We start from the raw sequence: 19,345 nt of genomic DNA, 5'->3' as shown, positions 1-19,345 counted from the left end.
GTAAACATTCACATCAGAGTGAACCACCGACAAAACAGATGCCAAGTCATCTTTTTAAGGATTGATAAATCAACTAATCATTACAACTTCAGATTGTCAAAGGTTCTGTTGATTATCTGAAGGTTGGCAGAAGAAAAGCGTTTATAATAATGCTTCTACTCCAGTGTGTAAGAATAGTATCAAGATTACTTCCTAACGTGTGATAAAGCCAATTATTTTGTGGTATAAATTAAAACAGTGTAACTATTGAAAATAAAAGGAGAGTTACTCCACAAAAGGATGTAGGCATCGTTGCAGTTTCAAGCTTTTGGGTCTTTTTTTCACTCTGAAATCATCATCAGGTTAAAACTAAAAGCTTGAAACTGCAAAATGAGCCTCTGTTATTTTGAGGTGTGACTTTATTTATGTGCTTTAAGTATCAGCAGAACTCCTGGTGACAGGAATAAATCTTTAACACATAGAAACAGCACGATTTAGAAAGACCACCAAACTGAATTTAATTAGAAAACATGAGCACAAACAAGTAATCATTGGTCCTAACACACAAACAGTCAAATCAAGACCTGGACAACACATATTCGAGTTGAATTACCCCTGACATTATGACTACTCATAAATTTGCATCTACTTTCAAGAACAACCGTCAAACAATTGAAGGAACCCCTCTTCTGTGAGCATAGTTGTGTTTTACAATATCCAAGGCAAAGATCACCCATGAACAAAAACAAACAAACAAACAAAACTGCATTATCAAGTAGCTTCAAGTTAAGTTATGATAAGGCTTTCAAACAGGCAGACACATCAGTGAGGTATCAGGTGTGCCAATTTTAAGTCCCATTTGGCATCTGCTATTAGGATTAGAAACATGAAAAAAGACACACTTAATAACTTTTGGGCCAAAACCAGCAAAAACCCATCAACAAATTTAACTTGCTACTTTCATTAAAATTTGTCATTTGAATTCCAGATTTTGGTCTTAAGACAATATCAGAGAAGTAACTGAACTCTAAATCTTCTAATGATTTTAAAAGCACGTGCTGGAAATAATCTTACGCACATTCAACCGTTAAAACAGCAACCTCGTCATTAGTCACTTTTTTCTTCTTCAACTTGGGTGCGACTTGACACTTGGCAATTTTAAAAAAACATTTGCCATCAAGGCATTAGGGGCCTTTTTTAATAATCTGTGTTATCTGTGTACCTGTCTGCTGAAACCCAAAACCAGATCAAATCTGGAACATACCTATGTATGTACCTATAAGTATGGTAAAATACCCATCCTGAGTTTGAGCAAAGTTATCCAGACAACCTACTCCTTCAAAACCTCTTCTTTGTTTTTCCAAAATAAAGTGACTTCTTACTCATGTTTGACCCTTTGTCTTTGAATACCTACCCTGTCATGCATATTTGGCTGATAAGTATACAGTGGGGTCCAAAAGTCTGAGACCACTTTCCCACTGTGTACTTTTGGACTCCACTGTACATATATATGTATGAGATGTTCCACTTTCCACAAAAACAACTGTGGCATCACAACAGACAACAAATGGCAGCTCAAAAGTAAAAATGTTAAACTAAACTTAAACATTAGTTTGAATAATCTACAATTTAGTGGCTTGGACCTAAGTACTCTCCTGCCTGAATCATCATTAACTTTACATCTTCCTGTCACATTGTCAACATTGTTTAATAATGTTTATAAAATAGCCCTTGAAAGGGTTAAACAGCATAAATGTCGTTGTCAAGTATCAATGCATATCCTTCTCCACCACCACCATCTGAAGATTGGGTCTTCACACAACTGATTGAACGAGTCATCAACAAGTGGTTCACAACAACAACTGATTTAGTAAGACTATAGAAAAAAGGATTATTTTCAGATTAATATTGGCTGTCAGTTTTAGTCTAACCTCATAAAAAGCAGGCAGTCCTTGTTTAGACAAAGAAGTTTTTCTTTCCTCTGAAGCCTGTGTAATACCAGCCCTCGTCTATAATCACAGTGTGACTGGGAAAAAAATTAAATTAATTAAAATAAGGTCCCAGAGATGACGAGGACTCCCATTCACCTGGATCCAAGTTTAGTCCTGGAACTTTAAGATACTCCACTCAATCCAAAAAGCATTACAATAAATCAGGAGGGCGTTGGGACACAGGTTTATGATTCAGCTTGAAAGAAAACTTCAACGAGTAGATAGTTATGATTTTAAGAAAAGTAATAAAATAAAAAGTGCACAAAATTTCAAAAAGGTGCTTTGCATTATAGATGAGGGTTCAGGCTTCATGCCAGCTGTTATTTAGGACGTCTGGCACTGAACACCTCCAGTGCTGGCGTAGTCGTCGTCATCCTTGTAGCAATACTGGCGATGGTGTCTTTTCCTGTTTTCGTAGTCACAGTCCTCCAGGTCGGCATAGATGTAGAGGTCATCGTCCATACTCTCTGGCTGCTCTGCGTCCATCTTTTCTGGGAGGTAGCGCTCCAGCTCCTTCAGCTTGTTGTTGGGGAGGAAGTTGGCTTGTGGGAACACAACCTAATGCAAACAAGCACAACATCAGTGTTAACAGTTCAGCACCGCAGCTTGTCAGTTCAATATTTTAATGTACAACTTCTTTTTGTGTGTGTGAGGCTGATGTAGAGTTATTTCCCATTACAGAAGGGGAACCATGTGTAAAATAAAAATATAACAGGTAAGTAAAAGAAGAAATGGGATTTTTAAAAAAGTGGATATTGAAAAAACATCTTACTGAGAAGTGAATAATAAGGCGTCCCTTCTCAAACGGTCTGCGGTACATGGGCATCCCTTCATTCAAGACACATTTTGTGTCTCCAGGCTTGATCAGTTCTCCTGCGATAAATAAATAAATAAAAACATGCGTCACCTTAATTATGAAAAACTGAAAACAGGAAGTTTTACAGTCAAGGTTGAATGTTCTTTTGACAAGATGTCTTACAAGGACTGTAAATAAATACATTCCATCAATTGTATTTATTATAAATATTTTTCTCCCAAATATTTTGTTGTGTTAAATTCAAGTGAATAATTTCAACTCTTGCATGTCATCAACCAACATAACACACAAGACACCAAAACAGTTTGTGGCGTAAATCTTACTTAGAAGTTTATCAACACATCAGTTTGACTGATTTAAAACACCATTAAAACAAAGGGCGTTATTCACACTTTTTAACAACTTCAATGGAGCGATACAGTGTGTTGTGTGTCAGTACAGTGAAGTAAAGTGTGCAATGACCAGTGCACACAACTCTCCAAAAATGCAACACAGAAGAGCACACACACGGTAGAGGTAGAGTGAATGAGATACATTATATTAGATTAACCAGCCATCCAACTGTTATGAAAATCACTAGCAAATCATTTTTTTTATTTTAAACAATTCTTTGCCAGTGTCTTTTCAGCAGGATCTGCTGCTGCTGCTGCTGCAAATATTTTTCCAGGTAAAATGGATGTATTTTCCTTCCATATACTGGAACATGTAAGACGGCTTGCAGTCGTTAATTATATATCAGACCAAACTATGGATGGTGAAAAGAACACTGTCAGGCATGAGGTCTGACTACCAACAAAACACTTGACAATTTAAGGGGAAGATACGCATGTAATGATTTGGTTTTACCTGGATGTGAAGTGATGAGGAGCGTTCTGTCGTCCAGTGTCGGAACAGGTTTCTTGAAACCACACAAAGCCTCAACCAGCTGTAACTCCATGGACATGGTCAGGTCCTCACCTCTCCTGATGACAACAGCAAGAACAAGTTAAGGAAAATAATGAAGCAGAGGGGATTTTACTGGGCGGGCTGCTATCTACTTCGAGGTCACCTGTCATCTTCTAATGAAAGTAGATGTAGCAAAACTGTGAAGCTTCAAGTTTAAATTTAATAAATTCAACTTGAAACTGGCTGCAATGTCAAAGGTTGCCTTGAACCTCTGCTTTGGAATATCTATCACTTCTGTATTCAAAACAGGCCGTACAAATATGCATATACATCTGTACCTATGTACAGCCTGTACAAGCTGCACTCAATTATCACACCATCACTAAATCTGTTAGCAGGTAACATCAGTAACAAAAGACACTTGATAACAGAGAATATTTCACCTGGTGAAACGTGGATGTTCTCGCTGGTCCAGGACAATAATGATATCACCTGGCTCAAGTCCTGGCTCCTGATCTCCCTCGCCGTGGAAAACTATCTTTTGGCCATCTCTCATTCCTGTGGCAGTAAAGTGACCAGGTGATGTTTGTATAACATTTTCTTGCTTTAATCTGATCTTAAACCAGTCACAGATACATTTAGATTGAATCTCTCTACACTCTCACCTTTGTCAATGTGGACCTCCAAGATCTTCTTCTGTCGCAGGATCTTCCGACCTGCACATTGTTTGCAGCGGTCCTTGTGGCTGATTCTCTGTCCTTGGCCCTGACAGCTGTGGCACACTGTGGACACTTGCTGAACCATACCTGGTACTAGCTGGTGCACACGGACCTGCATGCCTGTGCCATGGCAAGTCATGCACATCTGTGCAGCTCCTTTCCGACTCCCTCGACCTAACAAAAAAAAAAAGAAAAGAAAACAGTTAAAGGCTATCTTTGTGTTAGATTTGGCTTATTTCCAAGCTATAAACTGTAGTGACCTGGCAAGAAAGGCCTGGATTACATTTACGAGACTGATGTGTTTTTTTATTGGACAAATAGCCCTTTTATGGCTTGCCTGGGTCTGCGTGTGCTGAAAAGCCTGCTTGGATTACCAAACACGTCCAGTGATGGACACTAACGAGAGCATGTAAGTAAGTCACATTGCCAAAGACGTACCTTCACATCTCTCACAGATGGTATTCTTCTGGACACTAAGTTTTCTTGTAGCTCCATTATAAAGATCTTCCAGTGTTACTGAAATCTGATGAACAATATTCTTCCCTGAGGTGGAACAAAAAAATTACATTATGAGTCACAAATCACAAAACAATGCTATTTCTTGGAATGTGATCAGAATTGAAAATACACAATCCCTCGTCTACTTAATATACATTTCCTTACATATTACATTACTACACATTTATATAAACAAGCCGAAGCTTCTGATACCAATCCTTAATAACAACGTAAAACAAATTAACTGTTCAAAACATGTTGTTACTCGAGCGTCAGATGACTGTACAATGAAAAAGAAATGTTAGGGAAGATGACACTGGTCTATGGATGGGAAGAAGTTGTGTGTTTACTTCTTAAGGAATAATTTCCATTTTGCCAAACTGCATAGTCACAACTACAACAGCTGATGTACAGCCAGAGTTAAGACCTATTCTCTCAAACATTTGTCACGCTTGTTTGATAGGCTGTAATGTGATTGCTCAAAAGACAAATTGGAGGACGAATGTGGAGAAGAGCATGAGAAATTCTTGTTTTGTTGTTTTTAAGAGCAGCTGCAGGAAGAAAATGAAAACTGCCTAAGTCAAACATGCTGCAAAGAACAACTGCAGCGATTATTCGATTGAAAGAAAATCAATTAGCAATTATTCTGATGAGCTGTCAATTGCCATTTTTCAAGTAAAATGCCAAACATTGACATTCAGGTTCTCGATAGTGATAATTTGATGTCTTTCCTCTTCTAGCTTATATTATAGTAACTTGAATGTTTTGTATCTTTGGATATTTGTTGATGTCACCTTGTGCTCTACGGCATTGTGGAGGCATTTTTCACTGTATTTTGATGTTTTATACACTAAATGATTAATCAGCTGATTAAAAAAGTAATTGGCTGTTTAATAATGATTAATGACATGTTCAATGCTGCACCCCCCTCCTCAACACTACTGGCTCTGGCTCAGAAGTCGTATCAGCAAAGAGAATTTTTGAATTAACATAAATCAATGACACCTTAAAACGTTTCTCTAATATTCCCGTACCTTTCCGCTCTCTGTGCATCCGACTACCTCCGCCAAAAAATAAGTCAAAGATGTCCATGGGCGATGCAAAGCCCCCTCCACCACCACCACCAGTTCCTCCTTCCTTTATAGCCTTTTCACCTCCACGGTCATACACCTCTCTCTTCTTTGCATCGGACAACACCTCATACGCCTGTGAGATCTGCTTGAACTATGAAAGAAAAGAAACAAACACATCTTCTTTGGTAGGGCAGACATTTTTGGCAATGTACAGCTGCTTAGAAGGTGTTTAACTCTTTGACATTGTGAGTAAAGTAATAGCTGAGGTCTGCCAAAGAAAAATAGACTTAACAAAAAGTAATTATACCCTGTTTCATTTGATGCACTAACTTACGTTACATAATTTATTAATATGTAACATCCAGATAGATTTCAAACTAGATTTTAGGATTTTGGGCTTTAATGGAGCTGTATTTTCAGGATAAACACACTAGTATTATGGGGACTTCTACACAATAAAAATTGTATGCAGCTGATAATGTTAATATCTATGGGTGTGATACTTACCTTCTCTCCTTCTGTAGGATTTTTGTCTGGGTGATATTTCAAGGCTAGTTTGCGATAGGCCCTTTTCAGTTCATCAGGAGTAGCATTAGGTTTCACCCCCAATGTGTCATAGAAGCCTGTTTCCTTGACCATGTTTGTCTTAAACGAATAACCTTGGAAAAGTAAGACAGGAAAAACACAATCAGTATTTCAATACTCAACTCCAATTTAATTTCTACTGACCCTGCCTACAAGTATTTGGCCTCTGAACTAAGAGCAAAACAACAGAGTAAGAATTTCAATGAAACTGAATTTAATTTGCTGCCCAGTGAATAAGAATCTGCATCATGTTAATAGTGTCAAAAGGAAGAGAATCCTTTCATTGATGCAAAAACAGAGCGTATCATCATGAGGCTGAACTGTGAGAGAGGCCTTTGTATTGAAAACTAGATTTGAGGCTGGATTTGAGCGTGTCTGTAAATGGTGGTGGACAAAATATTCAACACATTTTTTTAAATGTAATGCAGGTCGATACAACATAACTATTAAATATGGCCAGAAAGTACCAGTATGTTAAATCAACATCTCTCTGACTCTGAACAAAAAGCTATCATGGCAAACTTCCAAATTATTGCAAGACTATGTATTAGATTGCATTAGCCTGTGCAGATGTAATTAATAAACAGGGAACTCAGTGTGTATCAACAATGCTTATGGTATGCTTGTATGGACATTTGTGCTAAATGTCAAAGTCTCACTGTTCAGGGCTTACAGTATGTCCCTGTATATTACTCATCTATGGTACATGTATGAAAACAGCACCATGCAATTTATTAGCAAAACCCAAGTCAAACTCATGCTGTGATTGTAAAAAAAAAAAAAAAAAAAAAAACATCCTTCGATAAATCCTACTTTCATATAGGTTACAATGTTCATTTTTATTTAGCTAGTTTTGAAAGTCTAGCCCCATTGATCTGAAAGAGTGGACCAAATATAACTCTCAGTATAATGCAATACAACTCAAGATAACAACACTGCAGCCTCCAAAATTAACATACATTTAAATGAACGCCTTTCTTAACTAGCTGGGTTTACCAAATAAACTGGCATGTATAGTACAGGATATCTGAGGGTTATTTAATCCTACCAAATAATCAAAACAAGCAATGTTAGTTGACTTTGATATTGACTATTTTATGTAATATGGATCATGGTTGTCTGTAATTATCTGTAATATTCTGCTTTGGGGATGTCTGGCAGTCAGTGGCACCGGGAAACATTGATAAAGAGGACAATGGATTCCACAGATGCAAATGTCATGCAGTCAGTCAAGAAATCGAAATTGAAAGCATCATTGGAAATCTGAGTGTATAGCTTAAGAATGCTGTGGGAAGAGTGGGTGAAAAGTTCCCAAATCAATAACAGAACGACTAGAAGCTGGCAACAAAACGTGTCTGAAAGCTGCGATACCTGCCAAATGGGAGGTTTCTGAGTACTGATTTAGTAGGGTGGCCAAAAGTAATTTTAAGTATCAGTTTACTGCAGGGGTTGTATTCACTTCAAAAATGAACTAAATATGTAGCAATTTTGCCCAGGGGTCCAAAAACTTTAGCATCCAGCTGTAGCTATGTTTGGACCATGAGCCTGACATAAAATGTCCAATGAAATGCCAGTCACTTTCAGGGAACAACTTGCACAAAGCTTCAATCATAACCTACTGTCACACGTCATGCTTGTTTTGGTTACTAGTTTTAATATCTTTCTCGAAAGAGGAGCCAGGGGCTATCAATCACGAACTATATGAACACCACAGGTTTATTCCTAATTTACACGAGTATTAATTGACGTTAATACATTAGCAAACACCTGTTACTATGCTCCTGATGAAAATAATAACGAGGTATCACATTTACCAGGCCCTATCAACGTTAGCATTGATAGCCGCGCTAACGCTAACATGCTAACTAGGCTGTTTTTCTGACGTTAAGCTAGAAATAAATTAAACATGACTCTTGTATAGGCAAACATGTGAATATGTGAATATGTACGACTGAATTATTATTTCCCAACCTTATATGAAGACAATGTTGTGTATCCTCACAAGTTCAGAGCAGACTTCAGCTCACTGCGACGATTCCAGATTTTTCTATGTGACGTCAAATTCCTGCGACACAGAGTCGCCAAACCAAACAAGCGTGAGACGCTTGTAACCGTTTTGTTAAACAAAAGAATAGCTAAATAAGATGATAAAATGCCTATTTGCTGGCTTATTAGCGAGGAAGGCAATCATAAACCTATTCAGCTGCCCCACTTACAGACAGTTGTCCTGGGTCGAGGTCCAGAAACGACTATTAAAGACAAAAAGTGCTCCCGGCAGCAAGGTAATACACTGATACACTGTATGTGTTAGCAGTTAGCTTAACTTCTAAACCTTCCATCAAAAGTAAACGTCTGAAAAAATAAAAATCACTCAGTTCACCATTATAAGACCAAGTTCAAAATTGACATTGACAGTGGTGGAAAGTAAATGAGTACATTTACAAGTACTGGACCTAAGTACAAAGTTGAGGTAATTGTACTTTACTTGAGTATTTCCATTTCATGCAGCTTCTACTCCCCAACAATCCAGCGGAAATTATTGTGCTTCTTACTCCAATGCGTTTATTTGACAGCTTTAGCCACTCGTTATTTATCAGATTAAAACTTCCAAGACATACTATTGGATTATAAAACATGATGCCCTGTTGCAAACCAAACTAGTAAGCAGTATTCGGAATAGTTAAAATTAGTAGAGCTGCAGTGAAAGGTCAATTCATTGATTTGTCAATTGACAGAAAATCAATCTACAACTATTCAAATAAACATTATAATAAAACGTAATATGTTAAATGTTAAGGAATATCGCTCGACAAGATAGATGAAGAAGTCACCTTGGCCTATATGAAATTGTGAAATTGTGATAGTCATTTTTCACTATTTTCTATTGTTTAATACAATAAATAATCAGTGTGACAATAAGCTGTAGGCACAGTCCTGCTCCACCTCCACCAGCTACAACATTAAAATGCTGTTTACATATTAATGCATCAATTTATAAATATTGATATATAATAGTGTGACACTCACAAGGTCCATTTTCCTGATATTTTATATATATTATTTTGAATTTTAAAAAATGATTAAATTTATTTAATATTTGTAGTAATACCACTAAAAAGTGCTATTCATGGAATACAAAAAACTGAAGATAAACAATTTTACTGTGCACATATAATTTTATCATAAGCCAAATACCTTATACATTATTATTTTCAACCTAAGCCTCTCCTGAACTCTCTGAATGGGATTGTAACATTACATATAAACTGTTGAATTTTTGTTTCTTTAACATGCTATATGTTCTCATATTTGTCTATACATTTCTGTATTTTGAAAATAAAATAATAAAAATGAAAAAAAACATCCAAAGTATTAAAAACTAACTTTAACCTATGCAAATGTTATCCCTCCCCAACCAGTTGAATTGAGAGCAGAATGCAACAAAGGTTATGTCAAAGTTAAACAGGTAAGATGGATAAAAAACATTGATTTTTGTCAGTGTGAAATCAAGAAAATAATATGAATCAAGTTTAATGTTGAACTTAATTAGATACCTTTAGTACTCGCTGCTATTTTAATATCCATTGCTAAACATTTTGGATGCATTCTATGTAATCTGCCTGCGGTATTGATTCTTTTTTATTCATGTTTTTATTTCAGTGATTAGTGAAAGGTCTTCCACAGGTTATTTAACACTCTGTGTCTCATCCCACGTCTTTATTCCAAAGCTGGGTGTGAACCCCACCTCTATAGACTCTGCAGTTGTGGGTACAGGCAATGAAGTCAAAATGAAGCCTGGACAGCAACTTCATATTGTCAACCAGCTCTATCCATACACTGTACAGTTCAAGGAGGATCTGACTGGCAACCACGGTGGCACCAAAAGACCAAGGGAGTCAGTTTCAGAGGACAGAGAGAGCCAGAGAGAGGCTCAGAAAATGAAAGCAGCCAAACAGACAGAAAAGGTCTCAGTATCACTCAGCCATGGAGAAGCCACAAAAACCAATGTAAGAAAAAAGATGTGTGTGTGTACTCGTGTGTGCACATATTAAAAATGTTATTTTTATTATTTTAGAGCTGGTAAGAGTATGTTATACAAAAAAAAATGTGTTGCCTAAATTCTTGCAGGAAACTTTTGGACATTGGAGCCAAGGTCTGAAGATTTCAATGCAAGACCCAAAGATGCAGGTAGCTATTGGGGGAAAAAAAGAAGTTACAGTTGATGTGACGCTTACTGAATTGGATCATAGCTGGATTTTTGACAGCATGATTGATTATCACCATGTCTGACTGTTAAATATCACTGTTTCCATTTTTCTAGGTATACAAGGATGAGAAAGTCGTAGTAATTAAAGATAAATACCCCAAATCTCGTTACCACTGGCTGGTCCTCCCGTGGCAGTCCATTCCCAGTCTGAAAGCTTTGCGTGAGGAGCACTGCGACCTGGTGAAACACATGCAGCAAGTTGCTGACCAGATGATTGAGCAGTGCCCCGACGCTAGTTCATTACATTTCCGCACAGGGTACCATGCCATCCCAAGTATGAGGTTAGTCATAAATGCTTGAATGTTGCTTTTACATAGAAAGATCATATAAATAATGTATATTTGACATTGTTGCCAGATATTTTCTAAAACAGCTGTAGTTTGCTGTGGGCCCACTTCATGTTCTCTGCTGCCTTTGACTGAACCTTAAATATTTTATCATTATCCACCTTGCACTTACATCTTTAACTGTCTAATATTGTTTTTTTATTTTTATTGTTTCCTTTATGTGGTTTCTGACCTTTTTAATTGTCTAAATTAAATGTTGTAATGTTTTATTCTGCATTTCCTGCTTGGTTTTAGTGCATTATATATAACATTAAATTGTCTCTGTGAAATGTGCTGCACAAATAAGCATGCCTTATATTAGACTATGCAGAAAAGCATGTCACACACACCCATAAGACATAAGACATAGCTTCATCCTTGTGTCCGTATTGGTTGTGACACTAAACTTAACACTTTACTGCTGTTTGGTGGTAAAAGTAGAGAAAATACAGTGATTTGAAAACATTTCATGAATGGCATACACATAAGTCGATCATCCCAATACATTACTCTAAAAAGCTTTGAAAAATGGTAGCAATGTAAAATATGCACTATTTGTAATCAATGGAAAAAGTTTTCAAAGCATTGCTGAGGTCTTGAATAAAACTGTGGTATCTCTGGTATATTTGATGTAGACACAAAAAATCAACACATTTTATGTTTATCTTCTTTTACAGTCATGTTCATCTCCATGTGATCAGCCAGGACTTTGACTCTCCTTGTTTGAAGAACAAAAAGCACTGGAACTCGTTCACAACTGACTATTTCATTGAGTCTCATGGTGAGAGTAAATTCTGTTTGTTTTTGTTGTTTTAACTTGAAGAGTAGTACACTTTGTCCATCACTGAAAACTTGCACTTTTTTTTTTATTATCTGCAGATGTCATTGAGATGCTTGACACAAATGGAAGGGTCACTGTGAAAGAAGGCGCCAGTGAGTTGTTGAAACTACCTCTCCGCTGTCACATGTGTCGCAAAGAACTTCCCACTATACCAGCTCTGAAGGATCACCTGAAGTCTCACTTTCCCAGATAAGAATGTGACCTCAAAGCAGAAACAATTCCTCAGATGTTCACGGCTTCAACATTGGACTCTTGGCACATTAGACATTATTTTTGCCTGTTGATTAGGATTTACAGTTTTCTAAAACATGTTTCATTGAGTATTGTAGTTATGTGACCGGAACACGGTGTCCATGCACAGCTTTTGTTGTATTTTCAACTCATCATTTGATCAGTAGGTTTAAGAGGCCACTGTAAAGATGGATATCATTCATGCTCGATGTCATCGCACAAGTCCTGAGAGTCCTGTTCTTCCTCAACTTTCAAACATGTTCAAATAAGGTGTATTAAATGTTTTGTAAAAAAACCCCAAAAAAACAAACAAACTTTTTTTTATTTAAAATGAAAATGTGGTAAGTCTCCTGCTTTTGATCAATTTCAGTGCATGTTAAAGAGAAAGGGAAGCTGTAAGAATTATCACATTGTGAATTTGCTGCAGTTGTAGATTATTTTTAAACCATCTGTATTGTCTGTCTGCCATAGATCTGAGACAGAACTGCGGTCTTCCAAAACTGGAGATAAAGGTGAGATTTGTCCAGGGAAATCTTGCCTCCATAGAAAAACCTTTTTGAGGACTTAACATGATGCCAGCCTGGAAAAATGAAACATGGTGACTGAGTGTGGGATGCTGTGGAGATTTCACATCTCTTATTTTGTCACACAAGTGGGTTTGGAGGAGCATGTAGTGTTTCTGTCAGATCTGCTGCTAACTTTAAAAATAAAAGTTTTTAAGACATGTAGAAGAGTTGGAAATAAAAGTTTTTAAGACATGTAGAAGAGTTGGAGCATTACCAGACAGTTAATAATATCAGTGTTAAGAAAAATACAGAACATAACTTGGTGCCAGAACAAGGGGCCGTGGTTTCTCTGATGTTATTACCAAATGATGACTGAAACTTGCTCAGTCGAAAACTGATAATACAGTGCTTGAATCTGTCTTAAATATTACAAGTAGGAAAGAGTAGCCCCTGCACACCCATAGTCCACCCACACAGGTGTCTTCATGTACTGTTGCTGACTAGTCGCCCTCTGAGAATTGTGTGGGTGTTCACAGACATTGCTTGATCAACATTTTCCACACTCCCTTGTTAATTTGGTTTTATTTGTGAGGGTGGAGCAACTTAATGTAATTCCCAGAATAGTTCTGCTTAATTTTAAACTGAGAAGAGGTCCAATCAGCCAGAATAAGTGAAAACACCGATTTGGTCTAGCAGGCCCTTCAAGAACTTTCAGTAAACAAGGCAGTATGAAGGGTGGAGTTTGTCGCCATCTACTGCTACATTATTATACTTGCAGGGCTACAAATTCAGGACCCTGTTGCTGAAATGTGGCCATGACTAATTCAGGTTAACATGCTGTTATCAGGATAAATTAAGGCTGTTTATACTCATCCAGGTTTCTTTGAGTATTAATTTGTTATTTTTGGAGCAGGATATATTGAATAACAGGAGAGCTCTTATTATGAAATAAAGTCAAAAGTGGGTGGAGAGTTGAAACCATGATCAACATTCATATGGTTGGCAGAGTGTTGATCATGCAAATGCAGTTACATCATTCACTGTGGTATCAGATTCATGAACGTTAGTTACTTCATGCATGTTCCTGCATTGTTACTGGTGTTATTTTGTTCTACTTTGTGCTCCATATAGTTTCTTTACACCGCACCAAATTGACAGATTTTACCGAGTTTCTAACTCAGTTAAGAGTCAGAGGTCAACTACATGTGGGAACACAACATTGCACAACCCTTGTGCTGTAGTTGTGTGTTGGTAAGCAAGCTAGACCAAACTTTTAGACCATACACAGATTTACGCAAATAAAGTCACAAAGCCAGATTCTTATCCACTTCCCTGTATGGAGGACAATGACAGCATAATCCGCTGATCACATGTGTATCATACATAAAGCTCAGAATCATCATTATACACCTTTTTCTTATGGTTAACAGACATATTAAATTCCCATATATGCATACAGCATATGTTACATTATAATACATAGCCTGCTGTATGTAGATAAAGGGTGAACAGAAGTGACAGTGACAGTGAATCCCTGACCTTGGAAACAGAAAATATGTGAATATACAGATGTTGACAAATTAAAACCTGAAGAATGACTGGATAAACAGGATGACGTATGTCAAACTTTTGACAAAAGACATGGCTACACTTAAAAAGATCGAATTGGCCCGTACGGGGATCGAACCCGCGACCTTGGCGTTATTAGCACCACGCTCTAACCAACTGAGCTAACCGGCCATGATGAGCCGCGGGAAACTATGGTTTATAACCAGAACTCAAATGTTGTTTCGTCTGTTTTGTCAGTTTTCGGTTGTAGCAAAACTAACATACACGTTCAACATTCAAGCTTCGACAGTAAAAGCCTATCCTAGCTAATATACTGAGCTACTTACCTGCTAATTGGAGGCAATGATAATGTAATATTTGTATTAGGCGGTCCGCTTTTAAAACATCCACTAACTAACTTTTAATTGTCTTAGCTAAGCACATGTGGTGGAGTCAGACCGCACTAGAGTAAAAGTGTCAATACCACAGACGAACGTAAAGCCTTACATATAGTTTTACTTGAAAGTACAGACTTATTTTCAGCAAAATGCGCTTAAAATATCAAAGGTAAAATGGTCTCATTCAGATGCATGTTACGTATATAGGCTACATTATTGGATTATCACTATAGATGCAAACAGCTAATTTGAACTACATTATACTGCATACTGGAAGCTACTATTCGACTGTGATTCGTATTAAGATCTTACTCTGCAAAGTTATTTAATACAGTAAATGTGCAAGATTTCCCTCTAAAATGTAGTGGAGAATTAGTATAAATAAGTGTACATTGGAAATACTCAAGCTAAGTAGAAGTATTTAATAATAATAATTTAATATTGAATAAGAGAAGTATTTCAGTAGATGTATTTATGTTGTTCTCTGCTACCGAATTATATAAAATCATGCAAGCTCCCAATACAATGGTTATATTATTTGTTTATTATTATCAAAACAAAGTAAATGCTAGGCTACATCATCGTCACAATAATAATCACATACATGAATCAACAGCTGCAGGTAACATATATTGCCATAATCAACATTCAGAAGCGATGGGCAAGAGCAAATCTGTCATCCTGATGTCTTCAGGCAGGTAATTTAATGGTGTTATAGTTCATAGTGGGAAACACAAAGCTGTGCATGTCATCATCTCCTTAGACTTAACTCCCTTTCGTCCTCATCTGGCATCATCAAATTGTCTACAGAGTAATTGGCGTCATCTCCTACAGCCTGGAAGAAATACTCTTCACTTTCACAGCTCTGAGTTCCGTTCACACAGTCTTCTGTTTTGATTTGGTGCAGCTCCGTACTGTCGCTGGCATTACTATCCTCTGTGCTCTTGCTGGCATCACTGCTGTCACTGCTGTCACTGCTCTCATTGCTCTCACTGCTGGTGCTCTCGCTGCTGTCACTGGTGACACCAGTCATCTCACTGGTGTCTGCACTGTCACTGGTGGTATCGCTGCTGTCGGTGTTGTTCTCCACCAGCAGTAGGTTTGTTTGGCTTTGAGTGGTGTTGGTCTTCTGTTTGAAAATGGTGCTGGTGGAGGTTTGATTGGGCTGTTTCTCTGTCAGCTCTTTGCTGAGGTGGTCTGTTTGACCTTCGACCTCTGTGCTGCTGTTGTCCTCTGCGCTCAGGACTTTGGTGACACTTGCAAACACCCGAACCCAACTCTGAGCAGACAACAAACAGAGCATAGTGTTACTCAACTTTGATCTCAACTTTTGAAACTTGATGTTTGAAATCAAGCAAGTGTGTAAAATCTCACCTTTCGCACATTCTCCTCACTGCCCATGCTGTTATCTCTGGTTTCAGCCATAGAGTCAGTCTGTGGAAATACAGTGAATAATATGAGCAATGGAGACCAGAAATATGCTGTACTATATGTTAATATTTGGCAAATAATCTTGGTTTGGTAAAATATTTAATTTCTTACCCCATCATCCTCATCTGACTGGCTGTTGCTCTCCTCTGAAGTCTGTTTATTTTGTTTTTGGAAAAAGACACATACTGATTTAGCAAATTTTCTGTAACAGTCAAATGGACAAAGCAACAAGTATACATATCTATACATACAGTATCTATTTTTGTTTTATTAATGTAATTAATACTTAATGGGCTACTCTAAATTAAGGACACATGTTTCTTCTTTCTTTCCTTTCATTTATCTTTCACTTCAGTATTATGATTATTATTAAGTATTCTCAATTTTGTAAATTTGCACTGTTACACTCTGAAAATATGATGGATTTACGGTCATTAACCCATTAATAAAATGATTAATTTAAGAAATGAATGTCAATTAAGAGTATACAGTAAAATAGAGTGCTGATACAACCCACCTTGTCCTCTGATGTGGATTCTAATGATTCTGACTCTGAACTCTGGAAACAAAGATAGATAACATCAGTCACATCTACAGCACCATTGGATCAGTTACATCAGAATAATTAGATTTTTCTTCTGGAGTCTTGTCAGAAGATAGACAAAACAAAATGACTCACTTGATTTGAGGCATTTTCTTCAGAGCTCTGAAACAAAAAGAAGAATACACATTCGTTTAGGTGAAGCTCAGCACTCGCGCTTACAGTCTCCTACATCAGAAAATAATCATTTACTCATTACAGGAATGAACGTATACAGTACCTGAAGCTCTGATGTGTTATTTTCAGATGATTGTGAAAGAGACAAACTTCCAGTCTGGAAAAAGAAAAACAAAGTGAGCAAACACCACAGTACATTTAATTATACCCTTCAACTGCAGCATCAACAATCATCACCTTCATTTAAGATCCATTCATACATACGTGGGTGCAGATATACAGTGCAGTAAACAATAGTCTCTGAAATGGGAAGTGTCTTGAGGTCTGGAGAACCCTCGAGTAACCGCACCTATTGTTAGTTTTTCTGCTGGCTCTGTCACAGGAATGCAACTTTTTTTTTTTTTACTGCAGTCAAAGGATTTATGTGTAAACTGTGTGGAGGTCTAACACTGCACAGTTCCACCGGGAATCAAATTAGATAGAGTTTGAGGAGAGGAATTCATTCACTCACCGTGTTTGCTTCAAGCTCACTTGATTCCAAAATAACATTATATGAAATCTGTCAGAAAGGAAACACAAAGGAAGATAAGGGGTGAGAAAAGTGCTGAAATTATTACCAAGATGGTAGATCTTATGGGTGCGCAATATCTTTGTAGATTTGTAGGTACTTAATGGGAGGCAATGCTCAGCTTACGAATGTCAAAGTAAAAGAAACACTGCAGGACAAAGGTGATATTTAGAACTTATTGGTTGTAACTGGAGTCTTTGTAGTAATGACTTTATTAGTTAATGTAAGAAAATCTACAATATGTCAGCACCTGAACCTTCAAGCATGGAGACTTTGCTGTTACGTGTTATTTGACCTCTACACCATACATAATAACAATGTAGATATTTTAGATTCAAGTTTAGAAATGTTGCCAAACACGCATAAAATTACATAAGTTTCATATTTAACATCCTGTTTTAAAAGTTTTATTTTCACAGTTTCATACTTACTGGGTTGGCAAAAACTGCTCCAACCAGGCAAAGTGTTATTATGGTAACCTTCATTCTGTAACAAACAGATATAATTAATAGTGTTGATTTCATTTGATTTGTGGCAAGCTGGTTTGCAAACGTAAAAGCAGACTTAAATATACATTCATTTTTCAAAAAAAGTCATCCAAAAATACAAAATATGTTAGTGGATAGAGCAGCTAATGTGTTGTATAAGCAAAGGTATCTTGCACTTGAGCAAGTAAACATGTTAAGAAAAACTAGACAAATTGAATACCATGGTAAACTGACAATTGAAATAAAAGTTTGGAAATATGGTAACAAAGAGCAAGGACTCAGAAACATGTACTGAGACTGCACAGAAAAAAAACACAGAGTAGCCTTAAGAACACCATTCTGTTATTATCAGCCAATAATGATCAATTACCTTTTTTTTTTGTCCGTTAGATTCAGAGCTGTGAGAGATGTTGTCAGCAAACAGGAGAACCCCGTCTCTATTCTGAGCCACGTATGGAAGCTGGCAGTTGAGGCAGTAAAAGCGCAATGTGTGGATATGCTGGAGGAAACTCCAAGAACCTCTGTATATAAGTAACTTCAATTAAGGTGATTGCATCACTTCCTTCCGGATGTCTGCTCCCCTGTCGACACGCGAAGGTGTATTTGTTTCCGGAGAGCAAGCTCAAAACAAGCATACGCTGGCACGATGATGACTGCAAACACACACACACACACACACACACACACACACACACACACACACACACACACACACACACACACACACACAGAGTTGTTACATTCAGTCACTATATTTTCTCCACCCCCTCTCAAGTCCTAAGTGAAATATAGCTGAGCAGACGAAACCATAGGGTTTGTGGCCTGTTTAAAAAACAAACTCACCCACTCAGAGTGGAAAGGAAGGCCAGATGGTTTCATACTTGTTTCCGGTGAAATTTTTGTCTTTTTTATTTACTATCTAGTCACCCAATAGTATTTTGTTTTTTAGATTTTTATTGTTGCTTTATAATAAATTACAAGGAACACATGAATGCCTTGCTCAAGGCTAGATTCAAAATACTTGTCTGGACAAAGAAAAAAATTAACCTTCTGACATCTTTCTAATAGGAGGGTTAAACTTGTGACAGCTTCACATAACTTGAGTCACACGTACATGTAGAGGCTTAATACGCTCATGATACACTTAACTAAAAAACGATAGTGTCCTCACTGTTACATGATGTTATTTGAAATAGACGTTCTAGGAAATAGGGCATGTACAGTAGACAGCCTAAATAAAGACTTATATATTTCCTTCCGGAGGCTCATAATTGTTTCCTGGACGTCCTTATATGGTCAGGCCCAAAATAAGGTTACAGAATTCCTTGTTTAACCTCACTCTGGATTCAAACCATGCATAAGAAACATGTAATTAGACTGGATGTTCACCAGTCTGGAGCTGTTCGCCAAAACCACAGCCACCAGTTGTTGTAAGGTCCTGCTTTAGGAAAGGGAGGAGTGAGGAGACGATGATTG

General features: G+C 37.2%; 3 protein-coding genes and 1 non-coding gene across 7 annotated transcripts; 1 reads left to right on the top strand and 3 right to left on the bottom strand.

The window, feature by feature from the left end:
- Positions 1-472: 472 nt before the first annotated feature.
- dnaja1 (DnaJ heat shock protein family (Hsp40) member A1) lies at positions 473-8,639 on the bottom strand. The gene is made up of 9 exons (XM_056371944.1): positions 8,519-8,639; positions 6,470-6,621; positions 5,924-6,113; positions 4,830-4,934; positions 4,338-4,565; positions 4,116-4,230; positions 3,634-3,749; positions 2,743-2,843; positions 473-2,528 (listed from the first exon to the last, which is right to left on the bottom strand). Exons 2-9 carry the CDS (start codon positions 6,599-6,601, stop codon positions 2,295-2,297), a joined length of 1,221 nt encoding a protein of 406 aa, XP_056227919.1. The 5' UTR covers positions 6,602-6,621; positions 8,519-8,639; the 3' UTR covers positions 473-2,294.
- Positions 8,601-12,943, top strand: aptx (aprataxin). 4 transcript variants are annotated; one of them, XR_008827139.1, is made up of 8 exons: positions 8,601-8,829; positions 9,967-10,013; positions 10,276-10,554; positions 10,676-10,735; positions 10,869-11,095; positions 11,818-11,921; positions 12,020-12,553; positions 12,684-12,943. XR_008827139.1 is itself a non-coding variant. In XM_056371946.1 (7 exons), the coding sequence occupies exons 1-7, from the start codon at positions 8,700-8,702 to the stop codon at positions 12,172-12,174; spliced, it is 885 nt and encodes a 294-aa protein (XP_056227921.1). In that variant the 5' UTR covers positions 8,601-8,699; the 3' UTR covers positions 12,175-12,943. The 4 variants fall into 4 exon arrangements, 3 of the variants coding, with proteins under 3 accessions (XP_056227921.1, XP_056227920.1, XP_056227922.1); XM_056371946.1 differs by having other exon boundaries at positions 10,393-10,554; positions 12,020-12,943; XM_056371945.1 differs by having other exon boundaries at positions 12,020-12,943.
- Positions 12,944-14,384: 1,441 nt separating this feature from the next.
- Positions 14,385-14,458, bottom strand: trnai-aau (transfer RNA isoleucine (anticodon AAU)). Its single transcript has one exon. It is a non-coding gene; the product is annotated as a tRNA-Ile (tRNA).
- Positions 14,459-15,042: 584 nt separating this feature from the next.
- On the bottom strand, positions 15,043-18,373 carry scpp1 (secretory calcium-binding phosphoprotein 1). Its single transcript, XM_056372295.1, has 9 exons — positions 18,240-18,373; positions 17,813-17,867; positions 17,325-17,372; positions 16,917-16,970; positions 16,775-16,801; positions 16,613-16,654; positions 16,207-16,248; positions 16,039-16,098; positions 15,043-15,943 (listed from the first exon to the last, which is right to left on the bottom strand). The coding sequence occupies exons 2-9, from the start codon at positions 17,864-17,866 to the stop codon at positions 15,416-15,418; spliced, it is 855 nt and encodes a 284-aa protein (XP_056228270.1). The 5' UTR covers position 17,867; positions 18,240-18,373; the 3' UTR covers positions 15,043-15,415.
- Positions 18,374-19,345: the final 972 nt, after the last annotated feature.

This window comes from Seriola aureovittata, chromosome 3 (genome assembly GCF_021018895.1).
Source record: "Seriola aureovittata isolate HTS-2021-v1 ecotype China chromosome 3, ASM2101889v1, whole genome shotgun sequence".
NCBI lineage: Eukaryota > Metazoa > Chordata > Actinopteri > Carangiformes > Carangidae > Seriola > Seriola aureovittata.
Note: the sequence above shows the minus strand (reverse complement) of the source record. Positions and strands in the feature narration are given on the sequence as shown.